The sequence below is a fragment of the Scomber japonicus genome, chromosome 18 (assembly GCF_027409825.1).
Source record: "Scomber japonicus isolate fScoJap1 chromosome 18, fScoJap1.pri, whole genome shotgun sequence".
NCBI lineage: Eukaryota > Metazoa > Chordata > Actinopteri > Scombriformes > Scombridae > Scomber > Scomber japonicus.
In genome coordinates this window covers 24,976,286-24,991,814 of record NC_070595.1, presented here as the reverse complement: position 1 = coordinate 24,991,814, position 15,529 = coordinate 24,976,286, and the positions used below count along the sequence as shown (strand labels likewise).

The following is a 15,529-nucleotide window of genomic DNA, read 5'->3' as shown; positions in this document are numbered from 1 at the left end:
TACAAACTGACCCTCAAACTGCAGCAGATCTGGTCTACTGAGGCTGAAACCTTTGTCTCTTTATTTGCTGCTAAATGACAACTCTGCTGACTCTTTTATTCTGAAGGACTGGCCCCATGTTTCAGTGTTAATGGGTTTTTTTATGAAAAATGTCTCTCCATGGCCCAAACATTATATGTCTTCAGTCAGAATGTATCAGCTTAAAGCACCCAGGAAAGCAAAATACATCACTAGTAGCAGTTTCTTTTTCAGATAGTGTTAAAGGTGACATATGGGAGTTTTTTCTTAGTTTTGTTTGGATGTCAGATGTCAATGTTAAATATGGTTAACCCTTTGAGACTATGAAAGACATAAAACATGGATTTTTTTTCTCTTTGATCCTATATTTTATATTTTACAGACCTCATTTGTTCCATGCTAGAGACTCATTCTGTACAAGATGAAAAAAAATGAAACTCAACTTCAAAAATGTCTCTGGCAGGATTTCTTATGTCGGCAGTGATTTGTGTTATTCTTCCTTTTCTACACTAGCACAATCTGTATCTATAGCAACCATAGAACAACCTGTATCTAGCCTCTATCTCGTACAAATGGTAAAGATTGCCCAAAAAGTTAAAAGGGTTCAATAGATTTTGTTTTTGACCAGATATCATGACACAAAGTGACCTCTAGCTCTACCTCTAGCTCTACCTCTACCTCTACCTCTATCTCTAACCCTACCTCTACCTCTACCTCTACCTCTACCTCTACCACAGCAGACCTACAAAGGCTTAAAGGTCCAAGACTTGGGGTGAATGTGTGCAAAATGCTCTCTGAAAATCAAAAGCTTGAGCCATGTTTGTACAATATTTACCTCTACTTCCTCCTCTCGATGACACCACATTGTTCATGTATGCTCATAAATGGCTGTCAGTTCTGCAGCCTTTGTTACTAAAGTTGCACCACTGGTTGTTCGTGTTGTCCACTCTCATATTTCAGATCAGATTTCAGCTCGAAGCATTGAACCATTTCCAGTAATGAACAGGAAAAAGAAGTGAAATCCGACTACTATCGTATAGAAGGAGAGTGGGTCTTAAAAACCAGCCTGTTACAGACAGAGGCTGAACTGAGGGACTGAATAAAGAGCCAGCATAAAATGAATAGGAAGCTTTTTGAACTGTAAATCATGCAAAGATATTCCAGTTGAGCCCCAGAATATAAATATAGACATGGAAATCTGCATGATACACCCCCCTTTAAAGCAGTTTTCTGTCATATTTTTTCCTTAAATGAGTTTTCAGACAGACTTGCTAGCTATGTGTGTTAATCCCTTACCTGAGAAGCCAGTCAGGTCCATGGCTTTGAGGTTGGTGGCCTTGATGACTGTAGCAGTGAGCCTGCCTGCAGTGGGCAGGTAACACAGCGAGAAATTAAGCTCCCCGAGATCAGCTTTCTCCTGTAAGTCACCACACACACACACACACACACACACACACACACACACACACACACACACAAACACACAAACAAGGATCAGTAATGGAGCGGGGCTTACACACAAACACAGAGTGAGACAGGAAGAACACTAACAGACAGATATACTTTAGTTTGTTATGATTGACTGTGGCCAAAAAAAGAGCTACATCTGTGGCAGATGCCCGTTGACGGCAGGTGTCCTAATGTGGACAGGCAGAGTGTTTAGGCGGAGGGGGGAGCGCCGTCACTGTAAATGAATCATATGCCAATCTGTCGATGTCCCCGAGTGGAGGAAAGTGTTAAGTAGAGGTGACGATTCTCCAGGCTTTTTATATCTCTCCCTCCTCTCTCATCTACTGATCTTCTTGCTGCCTGTGGTCCATGCCAAAGATTTTTTAAGACATTGCTCAGTATAATTTGCTAATAGCCTTCTATGAATATTTCATATAAATCTACTTGAACACCGCTTGATAAAAAATTTGGATGTGACCAGCGGTACCTTTCCAGTAATCTATCTAAACTCTCCTGAGCCATTTGTCTTACATTACCGGACTGAGAATGAATCTATGCTTTACCAACAACTTCTGTCTATATGATACAATGCTACACAACCTTCCTTCCTCCTACCTTCCTTCTTTCCTTTCCTTTCCTCTCCTCTCTTCCTTCCTTCCTTCCTTTCTTTCCTCTTTTCCTTCTTTCCTCCCTCCCTCCATTCCTTCCTTCTTCCTCCATTCCATCCTTCCTTCTTCCCTTCCTTCCTTCCACCCTTCCATCCTTCTTTCCTTTCCTTTCCTCTCTTCCTTTCTTCCTCCTTTCCTTCCTTCTTCCTCTGTTCCATCCTTCCTTCTTCCCTTCCTTCCTTCCCTTCCTCCTTTCCTCCCTTCCTCTTTCCCTTTCTCCCTCCCTCCCTCCCTCATTCCTTCTTTCCTCCCTTCCTCCTCCCTCCCTCCTCCCTCCCTCCTACCTTCCTTCCTTCCTTCTTTCCTTTCCTCTCTTCCTTCCTCCCTCCTTTCCTTCCTTCCTCCCTCCCTTCCTCCCTCCTTTCCCTCCTTCCTTCCTTCTTCCTCCCTTCCTTCCTTGACTCAAGGACAACAGGAGGGTTAAATGAAACTATAATAATAAACTATAATATGAATAGTTTTGCATGTGAGTATCTTGTTGCATTCATCATTTGGATTCACGCTCCCATATGATGTTTGTAATTTGTGTTTACACTTACTCTCATTTATTTTTCTTCTTGCCTATATTCCCAATTCATTTTCACACCAATAATGCATGGATTTCTTCTTCTCTACTAGAATTGGAAGTGTCACCTGTGTCGTGTTTGATATGCTCAATTCTTGATTCAATCCTATTTTCCCCGCTTCGGCCTATAATTTGCAGCTGCATCGGCCGCATATCATCACAAGGCTCATTGAAATCTCATCTATTCTAATCTAATCGAACGTGCGCATCTTCTCCAGTTGAATGCGATTATTTTCGGGGGGGGGGGGGGCTGATGTTGATGTCTGCTGTGATTGAGCGTGATTCTTACCGCGGTCCCCTCCACGATGTCCCTCCAGACGGGTTTGTCCCCGCTGCCCTCGCTGAAGTCCAGCAGGTTGTCCACCACTACCTGGCCGATCAGGTCGTGTCTGGAGAAGCGGTCGAAGTCATAGACAGAGAAGTGAAGCTTCCTGGAATGTAGCTCATTCAGCGGCACGCCAAATTGAAACGTCTCGTTGAACACTGGGTTCAGGGTCTTTCTGTGGACCTGAGAGAGAAAACCAGAGACAAGAATTGTTTGAATTTATTTCTTTTTTTTAACCTTCGCGTCGTCCTCCCGGGTCAAGTTGATCCCGTCTGTTTTGTTCCTTCTTTCCTCCCTTCCTTCCTTCCTTCTGTCCTACCTTCCTTTCCTTCTTTCCTTCCTTCCCTCCTTCTATCTTTCTTTCCTCCAACCTACATTCCTCCCTTCCTTCTTTCCTCTGTCCTTCTTCCCTTCCTTTCTCCCTTCCTCTTTTCCTTTCTCCCTCCCTCCCTCCTTCCTTCTGTCCTTCTTTCCTTCCTGCCTTCCTTCCTTTCCTTCCTTCCTTCTTTCCTTTCCCTCCCTCCTTCGGTCCTTCCTTCCTCCCTCCTTTCCTTCCCTCCTTCAGTCCTTCCTTCCTTCTTCCTCCCTCCATCCTTCCTTCTTCCCTCCTTTCCTTCCCTCCTTCCATCCTTCCTTCCTCCCTCCTTTCCTTCCTTCCTTCTCTCCTTCTCTCCTTCCTTTCCTTCCTTCCTTCCTTCCTTCTTCCTCCCTTCCTCTCTTCCCCGTTTTTACAGTTGAATCTTCTACAGTAGTGATTCCAGTTACAGATATAGAGACAAGCTTTTTCTCAAAGATCAATTCAAGCAAGATTTAACAAAAAAAAAAAAAAACCCAGTCATTTTTCTTGACAACTATTTCTTGCTGTTTTGAAGACGCGTCCAGAATACTCAAAGAATGTTGTATTTTTTTTTTTCTTGGTATGAGAAATATGCCATCTGCTGCACATAACAGCACATTTCTAATCTGTTTCACAAGGTACAACTCTATTTCCTCAACTAAACAAACATCCTTTTTTTCCCCACTCCAGCAGAAGCAGAGTAGATACCAAGGATTCTGGACCAGTCTTCAACAAAACAGTAAGTGGAGGCGGATTTTTCCATTTGTCTGGTAGCTTTTATCTGGGATCTCAACCCTAACCATCAATGCAGAAGTTACATGTGTGAAAATAGTGCTGTAGTGCTGACTAGCAAAAAGATTCAAGGCTGTGACCTACAGGATCCTTTTTCTACTACAGGATGGTACGGGGGGTCTCGTTTTTAGTAGAAGCATCTTTAACAGTGAGCTCCTGCTGTTGTGTTGTTTGTGTGCTTGCCAAGGATCACTTGACATTGGCCAGCATGTACAGTACTGAATCTTTTCCTTCTGATTTAAGTTGGAGTTTCAGTAAGTGGTATTTTTTTTCCCTCTTTTTTTTTCTCTCTCCTGTTTTCTTTTTCTCCTTCAAACCACCAAGCTCTTCTTTTTTCATCCCAAACAAATTGGAAACATAAAAGACATCATTTCCTGTGAACCAAATGTTTTTTTTTCCCCCTCAAAGAAGAGCTACCAGAGACTTGATGTTTGCAGCAGTGAATATAAAAGCTTTGATTAACTGCCTGTAGGATGAATCACATTACGCTGAAAGCAGGAAAAAGCCATGTCATGACTCAGTATTTAAATTGATCTGCATTCCTTCAAAAATGAGCAACGCACCCTCGTAATTAAATGACAGTATACGTCTAAAATTACATTTACGCTATTTATTTACTGTAGAAATGCACTCCAGCACGACCCACTGGATCATAATGTGCTGCTCTCCAAAACAAATTACTGTTAAAATAATGATGCTTTATGGGGTGACAACGCTGTGGTTAAGCTCCAGTTAGATTCAGGTACCAAAAAAAACATGAAGTTAGGGTTAAGATAGTATAATAATTTGTTTATTGGGACCATGTACAGTGTTAGACCCTTACCCCTAACCCCTAACCCTAACCCTAGCCCTAACCCTAACTGTACCAGAGCTTATAGCATGTTTTCATCTGCAAGTCCTCTAATGAACTTTTCATCTAGTTATTTATTACTCTTTCCAAAGGACAAAAAAAAGAAATTACAGAGGTTGAAATACCCGTTTTTAAGTTGGTTTTTCGATTTTGTTGGGAGGCATGTGGTGGGTGGGTGACCGTGTTGGCTGCTCCCCTGTGTGTTTCTTTAATTTTTCCTTCGTTCTTTCCCTCCTTCCATACTTCTTTCCTCACTTCCTTCCATCCTTCCTTCCTCCCTCCTTACTCCTTTCCTTCCTTCCTTCCTTCCTTCCTGCTTTCCTTCCTCCTTCCTTCCTTACTCCTTTCTTTCCTTCTTTCCTCCCTTCCTTCCTTCCTCCTTTCCTCCCTCCCTACTCCCTTCCTTCCTTCCTTCCTCCTTTCATTCCATCTTCCATCTAGTTATTTATTACTCTTTCTATTAATCTATTTATTTTTTAATATATTTTTTTTATATATATAATCATATAATGATTGATATGGTTTTATCACACAACACATCCCAACAGCCAATCTTTTACCCCTATAAAGCCTTGATAAACCAAAGGACAAAAAAAGAAATTACAGAGGTTAAAATACCCCGTTTTTAAGTTGGTTTTTAGATTTTGTTGTTTTGGGAGGCACGTGGTGGGTGGGTGGGTGGCCGTGTTGGCTGCTCCCCTGTGTGTGGGAGACCTGGGATGCCAGCGCTGGGATTCGAACCACAGACACACTATACTCACTGCCATACTTCCTCCATTTACCATTCCACACCACACCGTATTAAGGACATGGATAGCCCAGGTCTGTAGGCCAGTGCACAACCTCAACCTCAACCCTATCCCTAACCCCAACCCCAACCCCAACCCTAACTGTACCAGAGCTTATAGCATGTTTTCATCTACAAGTCCTTTCATTAAGTCAATTTTAAAACATATTACAGCACAATAAGAAACAGTACAAAGCCAAAAAGCACACAGGACACAATAGAGTCAGTAGTTACAGAGCTGAGAAGCTTTTAGCAGACCTTTTCATTTGGTTTTAAATGTACTGATGGAGCATGATTTGGGATAAAATAATCATTTGAAAAGTGGTTTAGACATCATTAAAGTTAGATAACCTTCATCGTCATTGGCAACAGTAAACACCACAATGTCCTGACTCGCAGCTGGAAGCATTAGGCTCGCGGTCGGCGGTGGGAAGCTAACACCAAAGTCCGCTTTTTGCCCTCGAGCCATCCGGCCAACCTGCTTCCTACTAATGAGGCAAAAATCACCTCATCTCAAGTCACCTTATACTGACGTCACCTGAGCTGTGTCACTTCCCCGTCAGACTGAATTTTAGACCCATCCTGTTGTCTCCCGAAAAGGAGACATATCTCGCCAAGATGTCCTTGAGCAAGATAATTAACCTCACTGGCTGACCTCGCTCCTCAGCCGGAGGGACAAAAGCGAATTTCACCTTTTCTTATGGGATGAGGACTAAAAATTGAAGCTGCAGAAATGAAACAAAGACCTCAAACTAAATTTAACACTCAATATTTTCTTCCCAAACGCATTTACAAAAGATGCAAGAGGAGTTCTTGAAATGCTCACAACACATTTCTCATGTGACTGTGTTTGTGTGTGTGTGTGTGTGTGTGTGTGTGTGTGTGTTTGTGTGTGTTGTGTTTTCTGCCTCTTTCATCCGTCACATTAATAACAAGTCAAAGAAAAACAGATTATACCAAATCGGAGAATGCAGCCTGATGGAAAGAGATCAATTGTAATTTCCTGCTCATCATATGTTAACACATTGCAGACGGCATTTGGAAATTTGTCTTCAATCTCATTTCATCTCCAATACAAATTTTTTTATTTTTTTTTATTTTGCTATTTGTTGATTCACTGTTGGGATTTATTTGCTATGAAAGCATTTGATATAAACGCTGCCACGCAATAAAGCCGGTGATAATTAAAATGTGACACACACTCAATTTTCCAAATCCAACTTTTGTCACTGCATGAGTGGGTCCGTCACTCTGGCTTATTGGCACTTGATGATTACTTGTTAGCTTTGGATTAAGCATGCAGCTGATGGAGATGCTGCTCAGCGTTGGAAAAGCAGAAATTCAAAGCTGTAGCAGAGACTCGTAGGTGACTCGTCTGGGTTTTTTTTTTTTCCCTCTGAAATTAGCTTGGGGGGATAAAAGCGTGGCAAAATATGAGTGGTGTAAAAAATTCAATGTTAATGAGGATGTGATTGAAATTAAACAATCGCACACTCTAAACAAAAGAGGAGCAGTATTATGCAAATGACTGAAGCATTCATGCTCATTGAACTGCTGAAGGGGCTTTTGTGATATACAGGAGACAGTCATACAAAAGGGGGGGGGGTGGGGACCAAAAGGGACAAATTTCAAACTGACGCAGCTTCATTATCACCGAAAGCATACTTTTCCTACTTTTCTATCTCTATAGTCAATTCGGACCCTTTTCAACTTCACTATTTCTCACCTAACACTGTAAAGAAAACAACCTCTGCTGACATTTATGGATGTGAAAACAGAGAGCTACAACTCACTTTTTTTGTGAGACAGCTGAGCTCATGGGTCTTGAGCTTCTCCACTGAGAATAAATTAGAGGGGAGGAAGGTTTTTTTTTTAGGGCTAAGGGTGCATTTCTTGGTACAGAGCGTCCTGAAATGTACTCACATATTGACTCAACTGTCCTCAAATGCCAGAATAAAACACAGAAGCTGAGTAGGAGTACTCTGTAATAGTCTGGAGCACATTATGTTGAATAAATTATGTCCCAGATTAGATTAGATTACATTAGTGAAACTGTGATGATTCCCCATGAGGACGCAGGGTCATCAGAGCAGCAGAAATAGGCAAGAAGAAAATCAGCAAATCAGTCGGAGCTGATCATCTTTTAAACATGTGTTTGTTTCCACTGAATTTAAGGATAAGTTCGCAGTTTTTTAAGTCTTTCTAAAAACAATAGTCTTGTGCCCGTATGAGGACCTGAACAGGATTTACTTCCTGTGATTTGAGTAAAAAATGTATTTAACCCTCCTGTCGTCCTCCCGGGTCAAATTGACCCCATATCTTTCGACTGTTCCTTCCTTCCTTCCGTCCTTCCTCCCTCCCTCCCTCCCTCTTTCTTTAATTTTTCCTTCATTCTTCCCCTCTTCCCCTTCCGTCTTTCTTTGCTCCCTCTTCCGTCCATCCTTCTTTCCTTCCTTCCTTCCTCCTTTCATTCCATCCTTCCTTCTCTCCTTACTTCCTTCTTCTTTTCCTCCATCCCTCCTTACTCCTTTCCTTCCTTCCTGCCTTCCTTCATCATTCCTTCCTTCCTTCCTTCCTTCCTTCTCTCCTTCCTCTTTTCCTACATCCCTCCTTACTCCTTTCTTTCCTTCCTTCCTTCCTTCCCTCCTTCCTCCCTCCCTCCTTTCCTTCCTTCTTTCTTTCCTTCCTTCTTTCCTTCCTCCTTCCTTCTCCCTCCCTCCCTTCCTTCCTTGACCCGAGGATAACAGGAGGGTTAAAAGTTCATTTGAAGATAATATGAAGCGTCAGCACTCTGAATTAGACATTAAATGGACATCTTCCACAGTTACAGTCTCTTTCTTATATAATTCCCTCGTTGTGAAGCATCGTAACTTTGACTCATTTCGATGGCTGAAGCTTCACATTAGCCTCAACCTTTAAATACATTTTAAACTGAAGGAGGATTGTGGATTTTGTCCCCCCATCACTTACATTCAAAGTGCAAATTACACAAATGTACCACCCACATTGTATGCAAACACTTTGGACATTGATTTGGATTTGAACACTTTGATTTTCAGGATAAAAAGTGCATTATGAAGAGATCTCTGAATGGCCGATATGAACAGGAAGACTGATTACAGCAAGAAGAACATGTGTAAGTGCTCATAAGGGCTCTTAACTTGAGAAATGAACCCCTCCTGTCATCCTTCCGGGTCAAATTGACCCCATCTCTTTTGACTGTTTCTTCTTTCCTTCTTTCCTCCCTCTTTCTTTAATTTTTCCTTCGTTCTTCCCCTCCTTCCATACTTCTTTCCTCACTTCCTTCCTCCCTACTCCTTTCCTTCCTCCTTCCTTCCTTCCTTCCTTCCTTCCTTCCTTCCTTCCTTCCTCCCTCCTTACTCATTTCCTTCCTTCCTTCCTTCCTTCCTTTCTCCTTTCCTTCCACCTTCCTTCCTTCCTTCCTTCCTTCCTTCCTTCTTCCTTCCTTCCTTCCTTCCTTCCTTCCTTCCTTCCTTCCTTCCTTCCTTCCTTCCTTCCTTCCTCCTTTCCTCCCTCCCTACTCCTTTCCTTCCTTCCTTCCTTGACCTGAGGACAACAGGAGGGTTAAGATTAAAGTTTGCCACTGAGGATCAACTCACCTTGGTCTGGAATTTCTTCTTCCTGTCTGGCAGTAGGTAAATCTTCACATACGGGTCTGAGAAGCCGTTGGCGTCCTTTGCTGGCAGATCCAGAGCTTTCAGGATCTTCACCACCAACTGCTCCGTGCTAAGACACAGAAACACACACACACACACACACACACATTCATATTATACAGAGCAAATAACATCGGACTTTTCACATAAAGAAAGGCAGGGGTCCCACAAATTTACATAAATCCTCCATGAGAGCTCAGACGAGATCAGCCCAGACCTGTGCAGGTAGGTTTTGTTCACACTGTGGGGTAAGACACAGCCTGAATAAAGTGTGTGTGTGTGTGTGTGTGTGTGTGTGTGTGTCATCCCTGCAGCTGTATCGTGGTCGCACTATCAGCGATGTCAAATGTAAGCACAGTGAGCACAGATGTACAACCAGTGACAGAGTGTTTAGCCAAGCCGAGCTCATTAATAATCCTTAACGCAGTGCTGTTTAGTCTACAGTCAGTTTGGGACACACATATAAACAGCTGCGGATGAATAGCAGATACCAACAAAATCCACACACACACACAAATAAAGAATTAATCCAAGCAAACTGAAACCAGCCTTCGAATGTCACTGTTATCAACCTCAGAACATTTGTTTGCATGTTTAATCTACATTTTCATATTAACAGCTGATTAAAAACCTTCTGAGTTCATAAACAGACACCAGTTTAGGCAAAGGAAGCAACACATGGCAAAATATAGAGACATTTAAATACGGTTAAAAGTGTTAAATTGGAAATAATATTAAGCTAAAATAGAGTAAGACAGGAGAATAAAAAGTCTCCATTTGGATTTAATAAAAGTCTTCAGCAGTGATTTAGTGCTGATATGAGATGAGGAAACCACCAACTGTCAGATATAAATGTGGGATGATTGGACTTGTGAATATGACTCAATAGTAAAAGCAGCTCTTGAGAAAAGATTTTTTTAAATTGTGACATTTTGCATGGACACCCTGCCCTGATATCTTCTATGATCTTTTTTTTTTTTACTTTCCGAAACAGATTACGGTGTAAAATTCATGATGCCTTGCACAGACTGTTCCTGATGTACAAAGTCTGTTGATGTTTGGCACAAAACATATTGTCTGATGAAAAATAGCAACTGTGTGAAGCTTTATGTGAAGCAGGCTTTATCCCAAAAAAAAGATCTCTGTGTGCTCGGTGACATTCAGTTACAGTCCTGTTAGTTATAGAAAAAGGAAGGTTTACTGCCATCCCCGAAGAGAAAAGACTGTTTGCTTTGTGGAGTTTATTGCTCATTATAAGATGATTTAATGGCTACGCTATTTAGTTAAATGTCCTTAATATCTGATTATTTTTTTCCGGATGATTTATCATTTTAAAAAAACGAGAGATGTGTTTCGGGAAGGCTTGGCACAAAAACACAAAGTTGTTTGTTTGCAATGTGAGAAGTGTTGTTTTTGTTAGGCGTGGGCGATATGGATAAAATCAAATCACAATATTTTTCACCTAATACCTCTTTATTGATATTTTTATTACTTTACTGTAATGCAGTCTTTAAAACCAAGAAAGACTGAATTTAAAATATCAATATAATATATATATATATATATAGCCCAGCCCATATATATATATACATGTTTGACAGATGTTTCACCACTGCAGCTGTATTTTGGTGACTATCTATCTATCTATCTGTCTATCTATCTATCTATCTAACTATCTGTCTATCTGTCTATCTGTCTATCTATCTAACTATCTGTCTATCTGTCTATCTATCTATCTAACTAACTAACTAACTAACTAACTAGCTAGCTATCTAGCTAACTAACTAACTATCTAACTATCTAGCTAACTAACTAACTAACTAACTAACTATCTAACTATCTAGCTAACTAACTAACTAACTAACTAACTAACTAACTAACTATCTAGCTAGCTAACTAACTATCTATCTAACTATCTAGCTAACTAACTAACTAACTATCTAACTATCTAGCTAACTAACTATCTATCTATCTATCTATCTATCTATCTATCTATCTAACTAGCTATCTAGCTAGCTAACTAACTAACTATCTATCTATCTATCTATCTATCTATCTATCTATCTATCTATCTATCTATCTATCTATCTAACTAACTAGCTATCTAACTATCTATCTAGCTAGCTAGCTAGCTAACTAACTAACTAACTATGTATCTACTGTATCTAACTAACTAACTAACTAGCTATCTAACTAACCTACTAACTAACTAACTAACTAACTAACTAACTAACTAACTATCTATCTATCTATCTATCTATCTAACTATCTAACTAACTAACTAACTAACCAACCTGATTGTGTCTCATTTTGATTTTAACTGTCTCTAATGGAGCATTTTGATTCGACTCCATAGATAGATGACACACAAAACAAAAGCCTCATTATTCTTCCTTTTCTTATCTATTTTAATATCTATCATTTTATTGAAGTGCATGCTCAAAAATGACACTGTGTCAAATCTACATGCACTCCGTGATCTGGGCATTAATACAACAAAGAGAAAAAGAGGGGAAAGAGACCGAACCCAACAACCTGAATACCAATACACGCTATAAATAGCAAATAACGCCTCGGGGGGTAACAAACCACTGACTCTCAGTCAAAATCATACAATATACTCATTGTTTTTTAAAGTTTTTCCTGTGTTTTGTGTAAAATGCTGCTAATTAGAAACAAATCTGGCAGCTTGTAACTCTTTCAACCATTAAGGTATTGATCATGTTTGAGAGCCACGTCTGTTTCTTTACTTTTTCCACATTGAGATTTTTTTTCTACAGCAATTATAATTATACGAAAATGAACAAATATCTGTTGAGAGCTTTTTGAAGTCTCTCCGATACATTGAAAATAACTGCTTGACAGTTTGGTTTTATCAATGCATGCACAGCCTCAGATATAATATTAGTTAGATTAATAATAAATATAAACAATTAATAAATAATAACAATTGCAAGTGTTATGGTGCTATAATTCATCTTTTCCCAAGCAGTTTTAATAGTTTGAGTATAGAATGATTGCTACTATGTCAAATTATTTTAGCTTTATAGAGTTATATATTTAAAGGCACAATTCTCTAATCTATCAGTACTCCCAAGTCACTACTAAATAATTTACATGTCTTTTAACCCTCCTGTTGTCCTCGAGTCAAGGAAGGAAGGGAGGAAGAAAGAATGAAAGGAGGGAAGGAAGGAAGGAAGGAAGGAAAAGAGGGAGGATGAAAGAAGGGACGAAGGAAGGAAGGAAAAGAGGGAGGATGAAGGAAGGGAGGAAGGAAGGAAGGGAGGAAGAAGGAAGGAAAGAAGGGAGGAAGGAAGGAAGGAAGGAAGGAAAGAAGGAAGGAAGGAAGGAAAAGAGGGAGGAAGGGACGAAGGAAAGAAGGAAGGAAAGGAGGGAGGAAGGGAAGAAGAAGGAAGGTACATAGGAAAGAAAGGAGGTAGGAACAGAGGAAGGAAAGGAGGGAGGAAGGAAGGGAGGGAAGGAATGAAGGAAGGAAAGGAATGAAGGACAGAGGAAGGTAGGAGGGAGGAAAGAAAGAAGGAGGGAGGGAGAAAGGAAAAGAGAAAGGGAGGAAGAAAGGAAAGAAGGACAGAGGAAAGAAGGAAGGGGGGAGGAAAGAAGGAAAGGACGGAAGGAGGAAAGGAAGGAAGGAAGAAAGGGGGATGAAGGAAGGAAAGAAAGAGAGAAGGAGGGAGAGACAAACAGTCAAAAAACAGACGGGTCAATTTGACCCAGGAGGACGACAGGAAGGTTAAAACAGGAACTGAAATGAAGACGACAGCTGGAGTTAATTTGGTTCTCTGCTGCTGCTGAAGCTTTGTTTACATCAACATCATGTGTAAGCGTCGTTGTGTGAAACAGGCCCATACTTTCAACATCAGCAAACACAAGTCAGGCTAATCAATTATGTATGTGAATATTTAATGTTTGTATGTGGTCAAAAAAATGAGATTGGGGCTTTAGAGGTTTTGTGTCCCACGCTCAAGGTGCTATTTCAGCAACAAAAATGAAATGCCAAATTCATAAGATTATATAATTGCTCCCTTGTATTGCATTTTTCTGAGATGTTGTTTCGGCATAAACACATTTAACCCTCCTGTTGTCCTCGAGTCAAGGAAGGAAGGAAGGAAGGAAGGAATGAAAGAAGGATAGATGGATGGAAGGAAGGAAGGAAGGAAGGAAGGAAGGAAGGAAGGAAGGAAGGAAGGAAGGATGGATGGATGGATGGATGGATGGATGGAAGGAAGGAAGGAAGAAGGAAGAAGGAAGGAAGAAGGAAGGAGGAAGGAAGAAGGATGGAAGGAAGGAAGGAAGAAGGAAGGAAGAAGGAAGGAAGAAGGAAGGAAGAAGGAAGGAAGAAGGAAGGAAGAAGGAAGGAAGGAAGGAAGAAGGAAGGGAGAAGGAAGGGAGGAAGGAAGGAAAGGACTGGAAGGGAGGAAGAAGGGAGGAAAGGAGGAAGGAGGGATGGAAGGGAGGAAGAAAGGAAGGAAGGATGGATGGATGGAAGGAAGGAAGGAAGGAAGGAAGGAAGGAAGGAAGGAAGGAAGGAAGGAAGGAAGGAAGGAAGGAAGGAAGGGAGGGAGGGAGGGAGGGAGGGAGGAAGGAAGGAAGGAAGGAAGGATGGATGGATGGATGGATGGATGGATGGATGGATGGAAGGGAGGGAGGGAGGGAGGGAGGGAGGGAGGGAGGAGGGAGGGAGGGAGGGAGGGAGGGAGGGAGGGAGGGAGGGAGGAAGGAAGGAAGGAAGGAAGGAAGGAAGAAGGAAGGAAGGAAGGAAGGAAGGAAGGAAGGAAGGAAGGAAGGAAGGAAGGAAGGGGGGAAGAAGGGAGGAAGGAAGGAAGGAAGGGAGGAAGGAAGGGAGGAAGGAAGGAAGGAACAGTCAAAACAGACAGGGTCAATTTGACCCAGGAGGACGACACGAGGGTTAAAGATATAGGAAATGTAGCAAATACAGGTAGAGTAACAGCAGCTTTGCTCCTAAAATAGCATTATTGACCCTTCTATCAATACACCCAGCAGATTCACGGCACACTTACAAATGCACATGTGAGTGATGCAGCGGGACACACAGACGGATGTACACGTCTTTACATTCGAGAGCTCCATCCACAGTCATGGCTATGTCTCATGCACCGTTTATTATGTATTTAATTACCAGATGAAGCCGGCTCGGAGGCCTTTAATCAGACCTCGTTAGACAGTGTCTCCCCTTGTTAACCAGTGTGTCAGCACTTCATTAGCTGCTTTAGGAGAACAGCGTGAACTTTGGGGGGTGAGGAAGGACAGCAGGGCGAACGCCAGCAGTGACCCCCGAGGTTGTAATGTCTTCTGTTCATGTGTACCGATCACAAATAAGACATACTCGTACGCAATATACAATAGAGCTGTAGCCAATGAGAACACGTGTTTACCTCTGAATCACATCCAATTAAGGCAATCAGATAAACATGCCCACCCTGCAATCACATCAAATCAGGGAGATGATATACAAGGCAAATTGCTGTAGGAAATTACATTTCCAGCGCAGCCAGATAAACATTTTAACAAGAAAACCCTGACCAATTCAAATATGTATCTAATGATGTTTTAATCCAGTATGATGTTGTGCAGTGTTGGTGGTAGAGAGTCTGCAGTCACTGTGATTAACCAGCCTGGTTCACCACAAAGCTCAGATGTACCACAGTAATTGGGAAATGACGGAAAGCTTGTGCACAAAAACAAAAAAAAAGCATCTCCCTAATCATCATGAATTTTTCCTGCATTTGTTGTTTGTCACCAGGAAAAGGTTTCAGGTTTTTTTTTTTTTTTCCAGGTGCTCACGTGTCTTATTACAGAACAATACATGAGCCTGAACCAGAACCAAGGTTTTTACACAATCCCTGAGGCATGCTGCAGAGAATATACCTATTACTGCTCGAGCAGAGAGCAGAATTCACGGCCTTATCCCTGGCAGACAATGCCTGAAAGCTAGCTGTTATTCCCACAGTGGAAATGTGTCAGCTTTTAATGGGATTGTCAATAGAAATGCCTTTCCCAGAGGATCTGAGGAAGATTGACA

The 15,529-nt window shown here is 41.3% G+C and overlaps 1 protein-coding gene across 1 annotated transcript in view; it reads right to left on the bottom strand.

Annotated features, from left to right (window-relative positions):
* syt3 (synaptotagmin III) overlaps nucleotides 1-15,529 on the bottom strand; it is a 30,250-nt gene that overhangs the window by 3,407 nt on the left and 11,314 nt on the right. The window contains exons 5-7 of the mRNA XM_053338504.1: nucleotides 9,412-9,538; nucleotides 2,990-3,208; nucleotides 1,315-1,435 (exon numbers count right to left, since the gene is read on the bottom strand). Of these exons, the coding sequence (XP_053194479.1) occupies nucleotides 1,315-1,435; nucleotides 2,990-3,208; nucleotides 9,412-9,538 (467 nt within the window). The remainder of the gene's footprint in view (nucleotides 1-1,314; nucleotides 1,436-2,989; nucleotides 3,209-9,411; nucleotides 9,539-15,529) is intronic.